The sequence below is a fragment of the Lampetra fluviatilis genome, chromosome 30, assembly GCF_964198595.1.
Source record: "Lampetra fluviatilis chromosome 30, kcLamFluv1.1, whole genome shotgun sequence".
Classification (NCBI taxonomy): Eukaryota; Metazoa; Chordata; class Hyperoartia; order Petromyzontiformes; family Petromyzontidae; genus Lampetra; species Lampetra fluviatilis.
The window spans coordinates 9491402-9512930 of NC_136304.1; the positions used below are offsets into that span (position 1 = coordinate 9491402).

Below are 21529 nucleotides of genomic sequence, written 5' to 3' on the forward strand. Positions count from 1 at the left end.
GGAGGAGGGATGGATGAGAATGGAGGAGGGATGATCAGGAGGGAGGAGCAGGGATGGATGGATGAGGATGGATGGATGGAGGAGGGAGGGATGGAGGAGGAGGGAGGGAGGATGGGTGAGAATGGAGGAGGGATGATGAGGAGGGAGGGATGATGAGAATGGATGATGGATAAGGATGGATGAGGAGGGAGGAGGAGGGAGGAGGGATGATGGATGGATGAGGAGGGAGGAGGAGGGATGGATGAGAATGGAGGAGGGATGATCAGGAGGGAGGAGCAGGGATGGATGGATGAGGATGGATGGAGGAGGAGGGAGGGATGGAGGAGGGAGGGAGGATGGGTGAGAATGGAGGAGGGATGATGATGAGGAGGGAGGGATGATGGGGGCTGCTCTTACGTAACGCGCCGCCTCCACGCGCCCTTCCCATTGGCTGCCGATGATGTCACCGGGCCGCGCTGAAGGAGGATTCAGCGGAGCCCCACTACCATCACCGCCGCCTTTTAATAATAAACATCGTGGGGGTTACGGGGTGGGGGGCTCCTCTCTCTCTCTGCCAGGAGGGCTGCCCTGTGGCGGCCTTGCCCTTCGACTACCCAGGGGCCTGCTCCTCCTCCTCCTGCTGCTGGTGCTGTTGGTGGTGCTGGTGCCGAGGTAGTGGTGGTGGTGGCATCGGTGGTGTGGCTGTGATTGATGATGATGTTGGTGGTGGTGGTGAGAGTTTCAGAGCGGCTTGCTGTGGCTGTGTTTACGTGTTCGCCTTGCTCCCTCTAATCCCGTCTCAATGGTAGAGAGAGCACAGATGGCGATCGGTTGGGGAGGGGGGTGGTTAGCCGGCATTCATCCAGCAGTGGATTGGTCATGGCTGAAGATGATGTTTTGTTGATGGTGGTGGCCGTTGTGGTTGTGGGATGGTGGTGGTGGTGGCAGCGTGTTGGGATTGTGGTTGCGGTGTTTGGTGTTAATGGGGTGAAGCGATGTTGTGAGCGTGGTGGTGATATTTTGAGTGGTGTTATTGTGTGTAATTGTGGTTGAGGTGGCAGTGATGGTGGTTTCAGGGTGGTGTTGATTGTGGTTGTAACGGGTTTGCCATTGGTGTTGTTTTGTGTTGTTGTTGGAGGTGGTGATGGTGGGATGGTGGTGGGGTTGGTATCTTTAAAAATCGTGGTTGGAATTGTATTTTATCGTTTATGTGGTAATGTTATCTTGGTATTGTGTGCGGTTGAGACTGGTTATGTAAATTTCGTTGTTTGTTGGAGTGGCAACAGTGGCGTGCCAATTCGGTATTGCTTGTGTTTGGGGTGGTGTTTTCCTGTTGATGTTGGTGTATTGTAATTGTGGTTGGTGGCGGTAGTGTATATGGGCTGCATTGTTTTTGTGTGGTGACATCCGTAATGCATGATGATGGTATCTGTTGTGGTTGTTGTAATTGCTTGTGGTAGTCGCGTCTGAAGTGTTTTTGTAGTTATTGTGGTCGTGGGGTCGTGGAGGTGGTGTCTGGGTGGGATGCAAGTGGTGCTGGGTGGTGGTGGTGATGTTGCGGTTTGTATCGTCGTGTAATGCTGATGCTGTTTGTGGTGATGGTTATTATAGTACCATAGATAAGAGGGCACAGTCATTCATTGTAGTGGTGGTCATATCCATACCCAGCCCTCAACTAGTGGTGGAAATTTGACATTTGCGTGGTGAATTTTGGATTGTGGTATTGGGCTGATGGTGTTTGTGGTTTGTTGTTATTATAGTACCCATTGTATCCATTCTTCTGTCGCACTGAATGTAGCCAACCGTGCTAATCGGAGGTTCGGGTTGATGGGGTTAGGACATCACTGCGGTGGAGGTTGATGGTCGTCCATGAATATTGAACTGAGCCGATGACCAAGCAAACATTTTAACTCGCAATCTTCAAATTGTGAGTCAAGCGCTCTGAGCAAAGCAGCAGCTAAATAAGTATTTTCAAAGCTCATCTATTCGGAAATGTAATTGTGTTTAAAAAATACGTAATTTTTGGTCTTTTTTCACAAGAGTTTGATTGCCAAACGCGCTAACGGCGTCATGTCGTGAGAGACTCAATTCGGAACTTTCCCAGAACAGTCATCCACAGATTTATGAAATAGCCCGCAGAAGATGATAGTACGTAACTACTTCTGAGATCCCTTTTATGTGTCCGCACACTCATGCTAGTGGTACTGAACTTTCTTCCGCATCCTGGCGTATACAGCTGCCTGTCGCAAAGCAGTCAAAATATGTATTTATTTTTAGGTTTTTTCGGTAAAGTCACGTAGGTAAAAAAATCTAAATTAAAATTAATAAAGGTAAAATAAAAATAAAATATTTTACTTTTATTAATTTTAATTTAGATTTTTTTTTACCTACGTGACTTTACCGAAAAAAACCTAAGAATATGAAATCTTGCAGTCACGAAAGCTTCAAATCTAGAATTATGTATTTATTCTACTCCCAGAGGTGACGTTTTATTGAAGTGAAAAAAAAACCCAGAAACGTAGCTCATAAATGATGAAAATGTAACAAACGGAAACGTTTGCCAAGAAGCGTGAAGGAGAGATGTATGCTCGGAATTATGAGTGACAGAAAGGTTAACACACGGATAAGAGAACAATGGCAGGATAAAGAATTGTTAATTCAAACTGTGAAGAAAAGTGAATGGGCCTAGGCAGAACACGTCACTAGAATAATGACGGAGCGGCAGCTCGGGGCATCGGTTGCGTCGTAGATTCGTGAGAGGTTGCTGACAGCCTTGGGGAGTCCTTCACCCAGAAGTGGAATAATTGAATGCATGTACAGTGAACTTCTTTCGCACCGTACGTAGCCAACCGTGCGAATTGGAGGTGAGCGGGAAGGACAACAAACTAAACGCAAAAAGCAGTTCTAAAAAAATGAGTTTTTCAATTAATGATGATCCTGGCTGGTGATGACTGGGCCGAGACCTTGAACTCTGCGTGTGAGAACACAGTTTGATCGCAGGTGGCTGAAACGTGGATCTGAATCACGGATCTCACTGGTTTTGGCTCAGTGCTTTATTTGTGTTTTTTTATGAACAGTACTAAAGTTTCTAGTTTCTGTAAATAAAAAAAGCCAACTGTGTCGTATTGTGTTTCCTCATTTGGTAGAGAAATGGGGAACACTTGTTGTGTTATGTTGATGTATGTGTGTCGACATGATTATGTCACCGTCAGGGGTGTATGAAAAATCTATGTCTACATCACGTGTTGAGCTCACCGCTGAAAATATACACACGTGAATAATAATACGAATTAAAACATCTTGCGTAGACGTATGCGGTACTCGCATTAAAATAGAAAACACGTAACATTTTTGTGAAATATAATCACTGTAATGTATTATTTGAAATTGCATATTCATGGAATTACATCTGTGTATGTGTGCTGTGAGTGATGTGTGTGCTGTGAAACCTAAAATACAAATTGTATGACACGGCTAACTCTTGATCATCCGTGGGAAGAGTCTCCGGCTTGTGGATTCACCGAGTTCGTCTGCATCTTTCCTCGCCGATCGCTCTGGTTTCATTATCTTCTGTTGAACTATTGAATATTTTTTTGTTATTTCACCACTTAAGGCCCACTTTCTCAGAAGTGACCTGGCCACAAATGATAGCTCAACGAAGTGGCTTATGTGGAAATTTATAGCGGCGGAATACTCTACACGCATGTTTCTAAATATGGAGGGGAAAACTGGAGGACCTGAAGAAAAATCCACGTGACCATGGGGAGAACATGCAAACTCCAAATATACAGGCACCAGGGTTGGGATCTAACCCACGACCTCCTGTATACCAGGTGTTGAGGGTCTGCTGCTGGCCACGCTGAGAGGGCTTCAGGAGAGAGAGAGTTGTCGTTTTGCTGTTGGTCCTCCATTGAAGGAGTGCAGGGTACAATGGGTTTACTGTGTGGTCCATAGTTTGGGCTGCATGGCCACAATCGCGCTACTGTGGCACGTCTTTAATTTCACATTTCTGAAATCGAGATGCACATCAGCCTGTTGATGTTCAGATGCGGTTGATGATTACAACCTACGTCTCCAAGGAGGAATGTCAGAGCCAGGACGTGCAATGTTTGCCTCTCGAATGTGGTGTTTATTCTGGACTTCCACGTTGTTCCACTCTGTGCACTCGTCACCCTTTGTAGGGGAAACTATGGTCAAGTTGACGTGAGTAATATGGCAAAAAAACATTTTGGAGGGCGACTTCCTCAATTTAATGGCCGCGGCATTGCAATTTCTCGTCGATAATTCAGGACGCGGCGAACTCGCGCTGGCGCACGTCTGATTGTGTCGCCTTCTTGCGACAAGCGGGTGTTGTCGGGGACGTTAAACTCTACGCGCTCGCATCGAGCTCGGCGAGCGAGCCGGTGGGACGCTTCGAGAGTAACTTCACAATGGCGAATATCCAAGATGCCCTCGGTGAATGACGGCGTTATTATGTGTGCCCCGTGCTTTAAGGTTTGTGACAGCAGGCGCACTTGTGAGCTGTCCTTTGTTGTTTATTGCGTTTGTTTCACCGCGTGCAACACAAAACCAGGGAGTGGTTAGGAAATATCTAAGATCAATTTAGCACCAAGTGCCTTCAAATTTCTACAATATTTATCAATTGTGATGAACAAAAATGATTCCACAAATGTTGTGACTGGTTGGTTACGTGCCACGAACGTGTATGAATATTCATGTGGTTGCTGCACTGCGCTACGAACCCAGCGACCCGAGTTTGATTTCTGGCCATGGCAAACATAAGTGGCGAATAAGTGAGCCAGTCCTGGGTCTCCCATAGGTCAACTCGGCCTTAAATTAGCACCTGGTGCGGTGTGTAAACATCAGAAGAAGGTAGACAAATGCAGTCCAGGCATGGTGTTGACCACACCACTCACCTTGTGTGCCATTCCGGCCTTAATAGGAGCTTGCTTACAGCACTTAACCCAACAGTCTGTGGAGGTTACACGGATGGATCTTTGTGTGTCCTAGGCTCCACCGACGTCCTCACATGCCTCCTGCGCTGCTCCTCCGCAAGTCCATGCCCACTCCTCCCGCACAGCCCCACCACCCCGCACAGCCCCACCACCCCGCACAGCCCCACCACCCCGCACAGCCCCCCCACCCCGCACAGCCCCACCACCCCGCACAGCCACCCGAGCTTTCACACCCCTGCTGGCCATTCTACCTTACGCCGTCGTCGCCGCCGCCGCTGTCGCCTCCACACCCGGCCAGCGCCCGACTGACGAGCGCCATGCCCAGCAGCGACACTCGCTTGCCTCCCAACACCAGCTCCACTGTAGCAGTGTCTGGAGCGACGTCAAAATCCTCCAAGTCGGCCAAATCGAAATTGGCCAAATCGTCCAAGTCGTCAAAAGCACCGGCGGCGGCAGCAGCAGCAGCCGCAGCCAACGCCGAGAAGACAAGGGAGGAGAGAGGTGGTGGCCCGGCCGGTGTCGCAGCTGCTGCCGCTACAGCTACTGGTGCCGGTGGTGGAGGTGGCATCGCTACGAGTGGCGGCGGCGCGGCGTGCGACTACGTCCCGATCTGGCCGCACGAGCTGGCAGAGCGCCTGCGCTGCTCCGAGCCCCCGCCTCCCATGCTGCTCGACTGCCGCCCGTTCGGCGAGTACACGCGCTCGCACATCCGCGGCGCGCTGCACGTCAACTGCTCCGACCGCCTCTCCCGCCGGCGCCTGGCGCAGGGCAAGCTGCGCGTCACCCAGCTCGTGTGTCCCGCTGCCGCGGCGACGGCGGACGGTCCGGCTGGCGCCACGGGGGACGCGGCGGGAGGATTGGCGCAGGCTTCGTCGACGTCGGCGCCGGCGGCGGCGGCGGTGGCGGCGGCAGGGCCGCCCCGCCGGGACATGGTGCTCTACGACGGCAGCTCGGGAGACCCCGCAGCGGCACTCAAGCTGGTGCTGGAGAGCCTGCGGAGGGAGGGGGCCGACCCGCTTGTGCTTAGAGGTACGCGCAGCATCGATCGACGGACGAGGGTTGCGACGGAGGGCGTTCGCTCCCCCTGATCATCCGTCAGTCGATGATCGATGGTGGCGAGTTGTTAAATACCTCGCCTGGTATACAGGAGGTCGTGGGTTCGATCCCGACCCTGACGCCTGCTGTATATCATTAGACCTCCTTTGCCAGTACCAAAATATAATAATAGGGTTTTCCCCCTATTTTCTGGCAACAAAACTGAAACCTTTTTACAAGGATTCATGTCTGCATTAACCACAATACTTGCAGTCAAAATGCAAACAAAAAACACACTGATAATATATGCATTGTCCTTGAAACTGATTGGTCCACACCAAGGGACGGCTTTCTTTAAGATAGCCGTCCCTTGGTGTGGTTTTTTGTTTGCATTTTGACTGAAAGTATTGTGGTTTCAGTTTTGTTGTCAGAAAAAAGGAGGAAACCCCTATCACCTGCTGTATATTTGGAGTTTACGTGTTCTTCCCTAGGTCGTGTGGATTTTTCTTTGGGTTCTCCGGATTTTCCCCCCACATTTAGAAACATGCATTGAGAGCACAGTATTTGGCTGCAATCAATTTCCACTTCGTTAAGCTATCATTCATGGTCAGGTTGTTTCTGAAAAAGAGCTACATAGCTCAGTGGGCCTTAGCTGGTCAAACTAAAATAATTAAAATAGTTAATGTCCGAACGAGTGGCATCGTTGGTAGGGTGAGCTATCGGCTCGCACTTTGAGGATGTCATGTTCGAATCTTGAGTTGGCTGGATGGTTCAGGGCTCACAACGCTGAGCTGGCATGGCTGAGGAGTTAGGTTCGAATCCAGACAGGCGTCTGCGGTTAAACTGGGGGGGTCTCATTTGTGGCCGGGCTGAGATCGTCAGTCCAGTCACCAATCAACTGGAAGGGGTCATCTTACTTCTGAGGACAAACTCATATTCAAATGCATTACAGAATCCATGTGTAGACAATATATTTTGTGTTCACCAAGTTGCATGGAGAAATCTCACACGTACAAGGGGATAACACGCATTTGTCTGAAAATTGATTATTGAACCTACTTTCTGTACTGCCGTATCTTTGTCACCTCGCATTGCATTGATTCAGCACCTGTTATCTCCAAAGCGCTGGATTATAAGTCCGTTCAACCACACACTATTGTATAGTCACTTGCTGCTCTATCCTTCCCGTGTAGGTTTTCGCTGTTGTGTTGCATAGTTTTCACGGGCCTTACAGCATGCCGCTCGCCGTGATGTCCGACATGTTGCTTCATTAACTCGAAATTTAGTTGCTGAAGAAGCTGCCAGCACGTCGAACAACAACGCAGCACAAACCGAAAACACACTGGAGATCTTGGCGGTCTAGTTTTACCTCTAACCATCAACCACTCATCATCACCACCATCATCACCACCCTGATGTTCTCTGTCATTCTACCCCCACCCTGCCCTCCCCCGTTTCTGCCACTGACAATCAAGGCGGGCTGAGCGACTTTCGGGCGCTGCACGAGTCTCTCTGCGAACACCACGGGGTGGAAGATGTCTCCGAGGCGACGTCGCCATTTGACGCGCACGTCAACGGTCGAGCCGGCGCACTCCTGCGATCATCCGCACCGCCGGACGAGCGTAGCGGCGCCACCTCCTCCACCGCCACCACCGCACGGAGCCAGGGGTTTTTGGCGGCGGCTGGAGCCGTCGGCGGCGAAGTTTCGCAGGAGAGCAGCGACGCGTCCCGGCTCCTGCCGTACCTGTTCGTGGGTGGGGAGCGGGCGGCGCGCGACCTCCCGACCCTGCGCCGCCTCAACGTGGGGCTGGTGCTCAACGTGACGGCGCACGTGCCGCACTACCACGCGGGCGCCGGCGGCATCGCGTACCGCCGCCTGCCGGCGAGCGACACGCACGGCCAGGACCTGCGCCAATACTTCCGTCCGGCCTTCTTGCTCATAGGTGAGAGGGGAGGGGAGGCGTGAGCGGTCGCGCCGTGAGGGAGAGTCGCGGTTATTTTGCCTCGACTCGCATTCTCCGGCTCGTTGGCTTTCCCATTAGCTCCTGTCCGGTTCGTTCTGTTTTATTATTCTCTTGCTCTCTCCGTTGCTCCCGCTACAATTCCCCGTTTGTTCTTATGTTGGCTGCTATGGATTTCCACGCAATAAGCCACTTTGTTGGGCTACCATTTGTGGCCAGGTCGCTTCTGAACAAGAGCAACAGTATATAGCTCAGTGGGCCTTACCTGGTAAATAAAAAAATTGTTTAGTTTATTCTTCTGTACTTATGCCATCTTATTGCTATTCTTCTGTTGTTCTTTGTTGATTTGCTTCTTATATTCTTAGTCGTCTGTTTATCTTTAGCTGCTTTGTTTTCGTTTCTATTTTTCTCATTAATTTGCTCCAACTCTTCTCTGGATCTATTTACCTTTTTTCTCCGATTCATCATTTCCTGCTCTCCTATCCCTCCACCAATTTCCTCCCAGGTCTCATTTTCCTTCTCACCTCCCTTTCCCCCGTTCCTCCTGCGGTGTTCTTGTTCTTATTCCGATACAGTTATTCCTCTTCTCGTAGCCTATATCCCCTGTTCTTCTCCAATCACCTCCTCCTACTTCGTCTTCTCGTTCCATTCTCCCTTTCCACATCGCCTGCTTTTACTTCCGCGCTCTCCCATCCATTCGCCGCCGCCGTTGTCGTCTCCTCACGCCGCTCGTCTCCTCCTCCCCCCCCCCTTCCCACCCCCCCGGCAGAGGAGGCGCGCCGCTGCGGCTGCAGCGTGCTGCTGCACTGCCAGGCGGGCGTGTCGCGCTCGCCGACCGTCGCCATCGCCTACGTGATGCGCCTCCGCGGTTTGGGCGCGTCGGACGCCTACGCCTTCGTGCGCGCCCGGCGCGCCGCCGTCGCACCCAACCTCAGCTTCATGGGGCAGCTGCTGCTGTACGAGCGCGAGCTGGCGGCCGAGAGGAATGCGGTGGTCTCCTCGCCGGCGCAGCGCGCGCTGCCCTGAGCCGAACGCCGGCGCGCCAGCCCCGCCGGGATCGCGCGCTGGCGGGATCGCGCCGTGTGCCTCCGATTAGCACGGTTGGCTCTGCGCGGTGCGAAAGGAGTTCAACATCCGTGTACATACGTACGTGTAAACCAGGGGTGCCGAACTTCACGGCAGCCCGGGGAAGTGGGGGTTGCCACCTCCTCAAGGTACCAAACGACTAGGACATACCGCGAGAGGAGGAATATCTCACGATACCAGATGTGGGGAGGTCCACCAGTAGACACATCGTCTTGGGTGGTGTATTATTATGCGGCTGGCAAAAAAGAGGAGGGTTTTAATGCCCTGGGAAGGCTTGATAGATTTCCCAGGATAGCTATCTGAGAGGACGATTCTGGTAAACTGGGAGAGGTGGCAACCCCCACGGGGAAGTAGCCAGTTGGCCATGGGGGTTGATAACGGCGTCGGAGCAGCGTCTGGCAATGCTGAGATCTTGGGTTCCACCGTGAGTTTTAGCCGACCTATAATCAAACCAGGTTTTCACGTCTCAACCCGGTCACCAGTGACTGCCCAAACAAACTCATTGTCGGATTGGGTTTTTTTACTTAGTGCGGTCTATATTACAGCTCTTGCGGATTAAGTGTAATTAGTAGAGTCGGGAAAACGAGCAGCAACAGGCCTAACTCTGCTGGAAGCCTGTCCAGAGTTTGCCTGCATAGACAAATACTGCTGGAAAACCCTGGTACATGAACCCTGATAGGCCGATGGACTAAAATCTAACATCATTATTCCGTGATGCAGAAAAGCCACGTCTCATCGTTTTTTTACATAATACCCACAATGCATTACAATGCATTAGTGAGTTGCGTGGCCAATAAGCTCGTACATCAGTGGTGGACAACCTGCATCCTGAGGAGCTCCTCACGGTGGCCTGATCTCAGTGTGTCTCTCGGGCTATGCGTGGGGTCATGATTAGTGCACAAGCACGATGTCAAGCTTGCGGCCCTCTGAGGTGAAGGAGGGGCCGCTCACGTGGACCACTGACTATAGTCTGGGTCGCCCATCACTGTCAGATTCTGGGTCGCCCTTTACTGTCACAGATTCTGGGTCGCCCATCACTGTCACAGATTCTGGGTCGCCCATCACTGTCACAGATTCTTGGTCGCCCATCACTGTCACAGATTCTGGGTTGTCCATCACTGTCACAGATTCTGGGTCGCCCATCACTGTCACAGATTCTGGGTCGCCCATCACTGTCACAGATTCTGGGTTGTCCATCACTGTCACAGATTCTGGGTTGTCCATCACTGTCACAGATTCTGGGTCGTCCATCACTGTCACAGATTCTGGGTCGCCCATCACTGTCACAGATTCTGGGTCGCCCATCACTGTCACAGATTCTGGGTCACCCATCACTGTCACAGATTCTGGGTTGTCCATCACTGTCACAGATTCTGGGTTGTCCATCACTGTCACAGATTCTGGGTCACCCATCGCTGTCACAGATTCTGGGTGGCCCATCACTGTCACAGATTCTGGGTTGCCCATCGCTGTCACAGATTCTGGGTTGTCCATCACTCACAGATTCTGGGTCGCCCTACACTGTCACAGATTCTAGGTTGCATTTCATGATATTAGGAATTTCAACGACGCGTTTCCCACGCCCCTTGAGGGTTTTGTGACACTGCTGCGTTTATAGTGCTAACCCTTCCCGTTACGCCTGCCTGCAGAATGTTGATATTAACAGAAATAGCTGAAACATTCCGTGGCTCAGAATACACATAACACCCCTGGTATATATATACACCAGATATACTGGACTGTATATTTTTTAAAGTTGAATTTTTGTAACACAAAAATATATAATTTATTTGCTTTGTATAATTTTAATATTGAATCTATATTTTAATATTAATGTTTTTGTTTTATTTTTTTCTAAAGAAATATATTTTACAAATTATTTATTAACTCATATTTATTTAATAATAATGATGATATGCCTCTTACAGGTTAGAGATAAGTGTATTTCTTTTTTAATAGGCATTACCACAAACTCTGGGACATCACTGGCAATAGCATGGGGGCTCGGTGTACGTTGGTGCTGTGGCCCCAAGTTGCCAAAATTGAACCGGTGCCCAAAATCATTACGACTCGGCGTAAGGATATTAGCAATGCCAGGTCACGTGTACATATAAAGACAGGGTATCTACATACACACACACACGCAGGCAAGCACGTACCATACGCCCACGTAAAGCATATGCGTATGATCGAAGGAATAACGATTTGTAAGATAGTGGGCCAATGATGTCGAGTTACGGTGAATGGCAGTACATGCGAAAGGGAGTCCACAAAAGTCGTGCGGGTAACAGTTCCAGTAATGCACCCTCGGTAACCCGCAGTCAGTGACGCAATAATGGGCACTCAATAACCCGCACTCGAAGGAAACTCCTTCAGCCACTTTTCTTATCCAGGAGCCTCGTGCTCCTGACCCAGACCCCTCTCTCTCTCCTCTCTCTCCCCCACTTCTGGAACCTTCCACCAGTCTCTCTCCACTCCTTATTTCCCGCTGAACACATCTCCTTCGGTTTCCTCCAATCCTCGGGTCTTCTCCCTTTTTCTGTCTCCATTACAGCCGTCCTCTTTAATTATTTATCTTGGCCGCGGTCCCCGTGTTCGCCCGTCTAATATCGGCGTGACCCAGCACGACGTTTACACGCGGCGTATACAACAACAACAACCGCCGTGAAGTGTCGAACGCCCGCTGGCACGAGGTCACGGGGCAGACGCAGGTCCACGTTTCGCAAGCGTTGAGAAGGGAGGGAATGACTGTGACCGAGAAGACCTGAAGCTTCGTGCGGAGCGACAGACCAGGTAGCTTCCACACAGCGTTACGCAACCGATGAAAAAATAATGCCGCTCGATTGATTCGGAGTGAGACCTCTGCTGTCAAACCGGAGCTGGTCATGAGCACACTGCCCAGGTATGGGAAACTCTCCACTCTCTCCACAACTGCCCCATCACCAATTGGGAGTTGTGGGGGTGGAGTGTCCGATGGTACAAAATACCCAGGCAGGAGCTTAGTTTTGGTGGGGCTGATGGTAAGGCCCTACTTCTTAGTGGCAAGCTCCAGGTTCAGCAGCAGTGCCTCGAACTCCTCCTCTGAGTGAGCAGCAATTACCAGATCATCGCATACATAACATGGTTGAGCAATAGAGAGCCATCCCTTGACCGCACCCAGGCATCGATCAGCCTCCCATTGCATCTTTACCAGATGTAAATTCCTCCGGTACAGTTATTGAAGGCTTCACGAACCCCAAAGTGTACAGGGAATGGCTCCGACTCCTCGCCACGTAGTTTTACCCAGGCCCGCTCACCATCATGAAGGTCCTTAATGATCATGATCAGAGGGTCAGGGACTCCGAAAGCACGAAGAACAACCCAGGCCTAGGCCTACTGATGGTATCATAGGCCTTGACCAGGTCAATAAAGCAGAGATGTAGGTCTTGTTGGAATTCCCTACACCTCTGCTGTAGCAGACGGACAGAAAATATGGCATCTGTGCAGGACCGCCCTTTCATGAAACCGCATTGGGGCTCCGCAAGCCTCTCCTCAGTGTGCCTAACAAGGCGATGTTGAATAATCCTTTCCAGGACCTTTCCCGGCACACTGAGGAGTGAGATGCCCCTGTAGTTGTTACAGTCTGTGCGGTCCCCCTTCTTAAAGAGGGGGACCACCAGGGCATCCTTCCAATCCTGCGGAACCCGTCCAGTGGTCCAGACTGTTGTTATGATGTCATGTAGGGCTGTCTGTGCACAAACGCCACCCTCCCTCAGCATTTCACTTTAGAGATCATCTCTGCCCGGTGCCTTTCCTGATCTCAGACACCGGATTGCTTTCAGTACTTCCTCAACAGATGGCACTTCAGTCAGCCACTCACAGTGGGTGACTTCTTCCAATATTTGAGGCACCGCAGCCTCAGCAGGGTTATCCCCACTTTGTCCCACGTTTTCCAGGATGAGGGATTTCCCCTCCCCCAGGACCTCACAGAAATGCCTCACAGAAATGCTCAGCAAATCTGCATACCAGTTCCTGGGGGGTCGGAGATTGGATCACTGTTGTTTCCCCTAATGATGGTAATAGGTATGGCGCTGCAGGTTACTTTTTGATGGAGTTAAAGAGTGATTTGTGATCGCGGGCCATTGAGGCAGACTCCATCTCCTCAGCAACCCGCGACCACCACCCATCCTTGCAGCGCCTCACGGCTCTCTGAACCTCTGAGCGAAGGCTGCGGTAAGCCTCCTCATTCTCCAACGTGGGATGCTGTAGCCGATGAGAGTGGGCCTGTCGCTTTTCCTCAGCCAGCCTGAACACCTCTATCAGCCAAGGGTCTCTGGGGAGGTCTGGACCGTGTACCTAAAGCAGCCGCATGAGCCGCAGTCCTAAACCTCGCCCATTTCCCCTCGACATCAGCAGGAGCGGTGGACGATGCCAACCCCAGCCGCAAGCGATGGACGAAATTCTCGCTTGCAACTTTCATCAGCTAGCTGAGACCATGCCACTATGGGTTTGAATGGGATCCTGGGTGTACACCCACCACTGGAGTGGAAGAATGGCAGGCGCATCTTACAGATGACAAGTCGATGGTCAGTGAGCAGATCAGCTCCACGGTAGGTCCTGGTGTCAAGGACATGGGTCCGCATCCACTGTTCCGTCACTATGTAGTCCGCAGATGTTCTTGCTTAGACCCGGCATGCATCCATGATGTGTGGATGCGCCGATGCCGGAACAGTGTGTTGGTAATTACAAGCCCATAGACTGCACAAAAATCTAGCAGCCTCCTGCCGTTGTTATTGAGCTGATCTGGCCCATGCCTTCCAATCACTCCAGACCAGGTGCCAGCATCATGACCAACTTGGACCTTGAAGTCACCCAACAAGATGACTCTATCCCGAGGGGCCACTTTAGCTAGCACCTGTGACAGGAGGTCATAGAAGGCATCTGACTCATCGGCCTTGCCTGCATCCCTCCACGGATGTTCGTCTTCGGTGGGGGCATAAGTAACCACAACCACCACTCCTCGCCTCTGGTTGATGGGAAGGTGAGCCCAAAGTAGCCTGGGGCTTACAGCTTCCCACACCTCACCGCCATGCTCCCATGCCCCCTTCATTCTTTTGATCAGAAGAAACCACTCCCTGTTGTTTGGCAGTCTCCTGCCCCGAGTAGAGGACTTTCCACTCCTCATGGTGGCAGGAGCCGGAACCGGTCCACTGGACCTCCTGAATACCACAGAGTTCCAGACGGTACCGGTCCAGCTCCCGACAGAGGAGTGGCAGCCTCTCCTCCGCAGTGAGCATTCGAACATTCCACGTGACCACCCGTAGTGTTTTTTTGTTTGTTTCTGGAGGAGCCCCGAGGGTAAGGATTCAGTCTCCTTGCTCTGCCAAATGGGGTTTGGCTAGGAGATGTCATAGACGCCTGTCCCCCCGGGGTCTCCGGCACAAGCTTATTAATTACATTTTTCAGTCGTGGTTTTGTGGCAATTAATTGAAGGTGGAGGGGTTACCAGCCCCTCGCACCCGTCCAGAGCCCCCATTTGGCCGCTGTGGTGGTTACAAACGCCACGAGGGGAATGGGCAATCTAAATTGGCCCTCCCCCCACGGCACTGCCCACCACAGCGTTGCCGTCCGGCACCAACGAGGAGGTAGGGGGTTGTTTTTGCCAGACACAACCGTGCACACATGCGTGTACACATGGTACGCATGTATGTACCATGTGTACACACATGTGTATACGTGTGTACACATGGTACATACATGCGTACATGATGGCTGGCACGCAATCAGCTGAGTCGGCACGCCACGGCCAATTCAATGTCTCCTTTACATCTTCTCTAAACCCGTTTTATGAAAATATAAACTCCCGACAACCACAGTTTCCTCTTTGTTTCTTCTACTGGTGATAATTTTTATCAGGGCATTATGCAATCAAAACAGAATATGACTAATTGTGTCCACTAATGATGCCGATTTTTCCAATTGAATTAGTCCAGGGTGTAGTTGTTGTGTGGTAAGAAGGACGCTGAAGCCAGCCTATTTAAGGGCTTGCGCCTAACTCGGGGGAAGGGGTTAACACAGAGTTCTTAACTAATCTCCCCAGGGGAAGGATACTGGGAGTTCCCTACACCCCACCAGGCTATCGGGCTCTTCCCACAGCACTGACCGAGGGTTCAGCCAACGCGTCCAGCCGGGTAAAGCAGCCCCTTTAGCCTGGCTCTCAACCCTCTATGCCGGAGCCCCCTACTCCCCTAACGCTCACTCCTCTGGCTCACGGCGAAGACCTCGTCTACGTCACGAGTCTCTCCTCAAATACCTCGGGGGCATGACGTCACTTTACCTTAACGGCATTCCCCCCGAGGCGAGCGTGACCTGACGTCAGCACTCCACTCCTCAACATAATGATGACATCGGCATGGGACGGGTGGATAGATGTATTTGTGCGTCGCAAGACTGCGAGAGATGGCGAAAGCTTGGGGGAGGCCTTCATCCAGCAGTGGATTGACCGTGGCTGCTAACATTATTTAGATGTGAAATTGACGCAATGCAATGTATCAAATTGTAGCAAGAGGCCACAATTTTTAATCGCTTGTCTTCCATTAGAAACGTGTGCGTGCTCTTCGCACGTGGACTTTACCAGGCCTTGAAGCGTAGTTATGCCCGAGTACTCCTAACTCCACACTTCCATTGCTGGGAGAGTTTGCTATGAAATAGCCACCAATGTATGGCGTGAATCGGCTGTACCGAGAGGTGGCCGGCGAGCTCAGGGGGCTCGTAATGTTTCCACATTGAGCCGGAAACCACGAAGACCCTGGGTTTGATTCTGGGTATTGGCCGCTCTTGATTTAACTGGGGTCTCTAGTTTAGTAATTGTATGGTCTAAGCCTGGTCACCAATGACTACACACACAAAAAATACATTACATGTCTTTTTTACTCATATTTTGGATATTCCTGCTCTGAAAGTTCAAACTTTTGGGCGATTGCCTTGCAAGGACCACCCAGGGCGCCGTGGTGGCGAGATGTTAACTACCTCGCCTGGTATACAGGACGTCGTAGGTTCGACCCCGACCATGACGCCTTCTGTATATTTGGAGTCTTGATTGTCCTCCCCGTGGTCGCATGGAATATTCTCCAGGCTGTCCGATTTTTCCCTTCACATTTAGGATCAACATGCGTTTAGAGTATTTGGCTGCTATACATTTCCACGTGATGTTGCCACTTCGTTGAGCTATTGTTTGCGATAGCCAGGTCACTTCTAAAAACGAGCGAAATATCTCAGTTGGGCTTTACCTGGTAAAAAAAAAAACAATTTTGTTTATTTTTCTACATGGCACAAAGGAGCGAATTGGTAAGAGGCCGATTATATGATCACAGGGCCTCAGAGGTAGTAGCCCTGTGGTGTCTGTTTAGCATGTAGTAGACTTTTGCGACCAATATCTATAATAAAGTTTTTTTTTTGGGTTAGATCGCTTAAATATAAATGCGTCGTTAAACCCGCCACCACCCAACACAGCCAATTAGTAAGATTTGTTACGTAAATAATGAGTTACTAGTTTAGCATGCCAGTGTGTTGGAGAGTAAACCCACAACATTTACAATTCGATTACTGTGACGTTTCGCCAAGTAATCATTATAAGCAGCCTCATCAGGCGACAGTCAATTGTGGAGAAATTCTCATGTTTTGTTCATAAATAGAGAAGGTTTCTATCGCCTTCACACTCCATGTAGGACGTGTGGGATGAGGCAATCGAAGGTACTTCAGAAGTAGGCGTGACGTCTGCTGAGGGTCGTTCTGACACGAAGCGAGTTCCGAATGGGAATGTCTGTCTGGTGACGGGGCCGCCGATGGAACAACTTGTAACAAATAGGACTGGGAGGGACAAAATAAATCTGTGAATTGGCTGCATTATTAGCATCGTGTATAGAGGTGCAGCTCTCACTCGCTGTCGAAAACACCCAGGATGGAGAATGGGAACATCGCGAGCAGGTAGGGCAGCAGCCGAGACAACTTTTGGATGAGCGGAATATCTTTAGACGTACAATTGTATTTGAGCATCATCTAAGCCAAAGGTCCCAATTTTGCTTTGGGGCGGCTGTTGGGATTTTCTCTCTCCTTGTGTTTTCTATCCTGTGGCTCTTCTCTCGTCACATCCACTCCCCCCCCCCCGTATCGCATTCTACCACATCCTCCAATCTCACCCTCTCTCTATCTCACCCAGTGTCATCTCGATAGCCCTTCGAGTTGCACCTCTTTCGTGCCCAAACCATCTTAAGTTTGGCCCTTACCCTTGCTAAGGCTCTATAACACTGTGTAGCAATTATTTATATATATATTGTTCCTGGGTAGTGTTATTTCCTAATTGCTTATGCCTCAAAAGTAGAAAAAATGGCTATTATTCCCCACAAACTTTTCTTTTGTGACCAGGACAGTGATATTTTAAAATTTACCTATTTTCCAGAACATTCCAGATAGATTGAGTGCTGAGTAAACTTGGAGTAACTTTTCGAACATTTTAGAACTTTCCATTAATATAAATACTAGTATATATTAAGCCCACCAGTTCAGTTTAGTTCCAGCTGCCTAAGTGGAAACGTATCTGCATTTTTCTGAGATGGCATCAAGAGGCTGCAAGCATCTGGCAGATACATTTTGCTCTGTCTGCGGCCAATTTATCAAGACAAAAGCGAAAAAGTACTCTGTGGAAGCATCTGCTATGCTGTGTGAGGCCTACAAGGCATATTTCGGCATGCCTGTCGGGGATCAAGACAAACCCTGGACAGCTCATTTCACCTGCGAGCAATGCAAAAAATCTCTGGCAGGTAAGATGGACAATTGTTGTTCGAAATTTTACGTTATAAAATTTGTTATAATTTTTTAAATTTTAACAGTTTTTTTATTTTAAAATGTTTTACAATTTTCAATGTTATTGAAAAAATATATCCATGAAAAATGTTACCAAAAAGACCTCAACGACATGATCAGAAATCTTGGTCTCACCAAGTCCAATACCGAGCTTTTGACATCTAGGCTCAAGCAGTGGAACTTGTTGGATGAAAGTGTGCAAGTCGCAGGTCAGAGGAAGCGTCGCCAACCACCTTGCAGCTTCTTCACCCGTCAATATGGGCTCTGATTCTGCCACAATGTGACCAGTCTGTTCGAGGCAATGGGAATCGCCTGTAACCAGAATGAGTGGCGCCTCTTCATTGACAGCTCATCCAGGAGCCTCAAAGCCGTGCTGGTCCATAATGGTAACAAGTACCCGTCTCTTCCCCTGGCTCGGTGCACCTCAAAGAGGATTACAACAGCATCAAGACCTTGCTGGACGCCTTGAACTATGATGAGTACGGCTGGGAGGTCATCGGAGACTTCAAAATGGTGGCATTCCTTTGGGACAGCAGGGGCACCAAGGCGCACTACCACAGGCGGGACTGGCCACAGCGGACCAAGTTCTCTGTGGGGAGGAACAACGTCAAGTGGGAGCCACTGGTGGACCTCCGGAAGGTGCTGATGCCACCACTGCACATCAAATTGGGCCTTATGAAACAATTTGTCAGAGCTGTAGATAAGGAGTCGGCAGCCTTCAAGTACCTTCAAGACTTCTTCCCTAAGCCATCTGAGCAAAGGTCAAAGCTGGTGTCTTCGTCGGACCACAGATAAAGAAGATCCTGGAGTGCAATAAATTCCCCAAGAAGCTCACTAGTAAGGAGAAAGCGGCTTGGAACAGCTTTGTCGCAGTAGTTCGTGGCTTCCTGGGCAATCACTAGGTCGAAAACTATGTGGAGCTGGTTGAGACTGGTGAAAACTACGGCACAATGGGCTGTAGGATGTCACTCAAAGTCCACATCCTTGATGCTCATCTTGATAAATTCAAGGAGAACATGGGAGCGTACTCGGAGGAGCAAGGCGAGCAGTTCCACTAGGATATACTGGGCTTTTAACGCCACTACCAAGGACAGTATAACGAGAACATGATGGGAGACTACATTTGGGGGCTGATTCGTGAAAGTGATTTACAGTATAATCGTAAATCTCGAAAAACAACTCACTTCTAAATATGTTGTAGTCATTTTTGTATTACTTTAGTATAAATACATGTTAATTTTGATTCATATGTTGTTTTTTCTGACTTTATGTGAACGAAAAGACCCACATTCGCCCATTTTCTCATTGGAAAATAGGTAAATTTCAAAATATCACTGTCCTGGTCACAAGCAGAATTTGTGGGGAATAATAGCCATTTTCTATACTTTTTAGGCATAGGCAATTACGAAATAACACTACCCAAGAACAAGAATTGTGTTACGTAGTGTAATTCTTCACCTCGCTTCCTTTAGGATTTCTTTCTTCGAGCTTTAACTCAAGGCACTGTGCAAGAGAACTGTGGACACATGAGGTGGCCGCTTGACACGGAACTCCGTGGCGAATTTCCACCCCCCAACCTCCAACCTCAAATTCTTCTCACTCGTCTGCCGGAACTCGCCGCTTCGTCACACGGGTTAACTCTCCGTTGTCTGTGTGGGTGGGTGGGTTACCCCGGCTCTGCGGATTAAACCGTGGTCGTGGAAGGGAAAAAAAAGTAAAGACAAAACATATTTGGGTGAACAAGTAGTTTAATTATCAGCCGCTCCGAGCTCGTTGCAGGTTGGTTCGCACGTGACCTGGGCAAGTAAACCGGTGACTTCAGCAAGCAATATAACACGTTCGACATCTTCGTACCCGGCGTAGTTACGTTTTTATAGCCCGACTCGCATCTTGCATTCGTGTCTCCTGTTTTGTTCAGGCCACCTCGTTGCCTCCCCTCCGCCCACCACATTACCCTGGGATACATTGAGGGTTGTAAATGTTAACATTACACATTCCAGTGTGTGCTGCATCTTGACAATGACCGCATTCAATTATATTTCTGGGGCAAGAATACAAAATTATTGGGTTTTGTAACATCCCAGTTGACTCCCGATGAAGTTTAAACAATGGTGCTTTGTGTCCTGATGTGGAATTGTCGGTTTGTGCGCGTTATTAATTTACGTGTGACTTGGAAAGCGTCGCGTTGCGCGCACACGGTGAAGCTAAGTGTTATCGGCGTCACAGACATACCCACGTGTGGTTCCCCAAATAAACTACCTCGTCATGGTGGTTAATGTAACGACTGGCGTGTGTTTTTTTTTAACAAGGGGGGGGGGGGCATCTCGGCTACCGCCCGATATCGCTGTTGGTTCCAGGATAGGACTTTGCTTCCGTCCTACTTGCCTGGCTGCAAAAGATGATTTTGCGGCGTGGCACGACTTGGCAACCCAGGGGTTCGCAAAGGGCGATCGACTATCGACGCAGTTCCCTGCCCTTTGCCTTCTCGTCGAGCTGGCACTTCCTGACATCGAGGCTGCATTTGACTCCGTAGACCAGGAGGCACTGTGCCTGCAGAGCCACTGGACCACCACCACCACCACGACCTTTTCTGGATCACTAGCCAGGATCCCCACTCTGCTGCGACCTCATCATGCGCTCGCATCGACGACAAACTCCCCCTTCACTTAGGTCACTTTGTCCAGTGGTCCCGTCAAGGCGGTGCATCATCACTCCGGCCCCTCTCTGCTCGGCTCGCGACTGGATCGTGTCGAGATCTTCGCCCGCCTTTGGCGAGGCAGTCGGAGGTAGACCGTTCACCGACCTCGACGTATGTCTACGACGCGGTCTTCTTCACGGTAGGCGGTCTTCTTCACCATCACGTGGGCCTCCCTCTGCATTGGCCAGCACCGACCAGGCAGTCAGTGTCACAGATCTCGCGCACGTCCTGCGCACCAAAGTGCCGGTTACCATTACCGCACCGTCTCCTGTTGCTATTACTGGCCAGACAGTTGAAGGCATGGGACAAGTTCACACACCACACCCTGGCAACAAAGTTGCCTCCTTGGGTTGCTTGGCCCCTAACATCCACCACCGCTGCATTGTTAATGCATTCTATATGACAGCTCGATCCTGTTTGGAAGCGACGGCAAGTTGAGTCTCACGACGACACTCCGGATGTACAATCAAAACCCAACTTTCACAAGAGCTTTGGGACGAGGCAGCCTTTGCGACCATGGGACTGTCCCGCCCAGACGGTGGCTTTACGCTGGGACATGGTTGTCTTTGAGTGTCACGGCAGGGACGTGACTCGGTCTCGTGCAGTTAGTGAGCACTGACCAATACCGGTGTCGTGACTGTGCTTGTCACTATGTTGCCGGGGCTTGCGAAGTCACGGCGGGTAATGTGTTGTCATTATGGGCAGCCCGGGTTACGGGATGTAGTACCACCAGCCCTAGCGGGGCTTGGGTGAGCGCTGGGTAGCGCGGAGGCATCGCTAGCAGCGTGCGGTGCGGGCTCCCGGTGAGGGAGCGAGAGGGAGAGTCAGCCAGCCGGGGTTACGTTGGGGCACGATACGCTGGTTGACCTGCTGTCACGTGACCGGATGATATTGGAGGGGGGCCACCGGTGGACGGGGGCCGTGGGGCAGTCACGTGGTCCAAAGGAGCTCTCGGGAACCTTCGAGAAGGATCT

The 21529-nt window shown here is 50.5% G+C and overlaps 1 protein-coding gene across 2 annotated transcripts; it reads left to right on the top strand.

Moving 5' to 3' along the window:
* Positions 1 to 397: 397 nt before the first annotated feature.
* On the top strand, positions 398 to 20133 carry LOC144943263 (dual specificity protein phosphatase 10-like). 2 transcript variants are annotated; one of them, XM_078870599.1, is made up of 4 exons: positions 398 to 651; positions 4990 to 5963; positions 7445 to 7912; positions 8700 to 20133. In XM_078870599.1, the coding sequence occupies exons 1-4, from the start codon at positions 437 to 439 to the stop codon at positions 8954 to 8956; spliced, it is 1914 nt and encodes a 637-aa protein (XP_078726725.1). In that variant the 5' UTR covers positions 398 to 436; the 3' UTR covers positions 8957 to 20133. The 2 variants fall into 2 exon arrangements, with proteins under 2 accessions (XP_078726725.1, XP_078726726.1); XM_078870600.1 differs by lacking the exon at positions 398 to 651 and adding an exon at positions 4044 to 4473.
* Positions 20134 to 21529: the final 1396 nt, after the last annotated feature.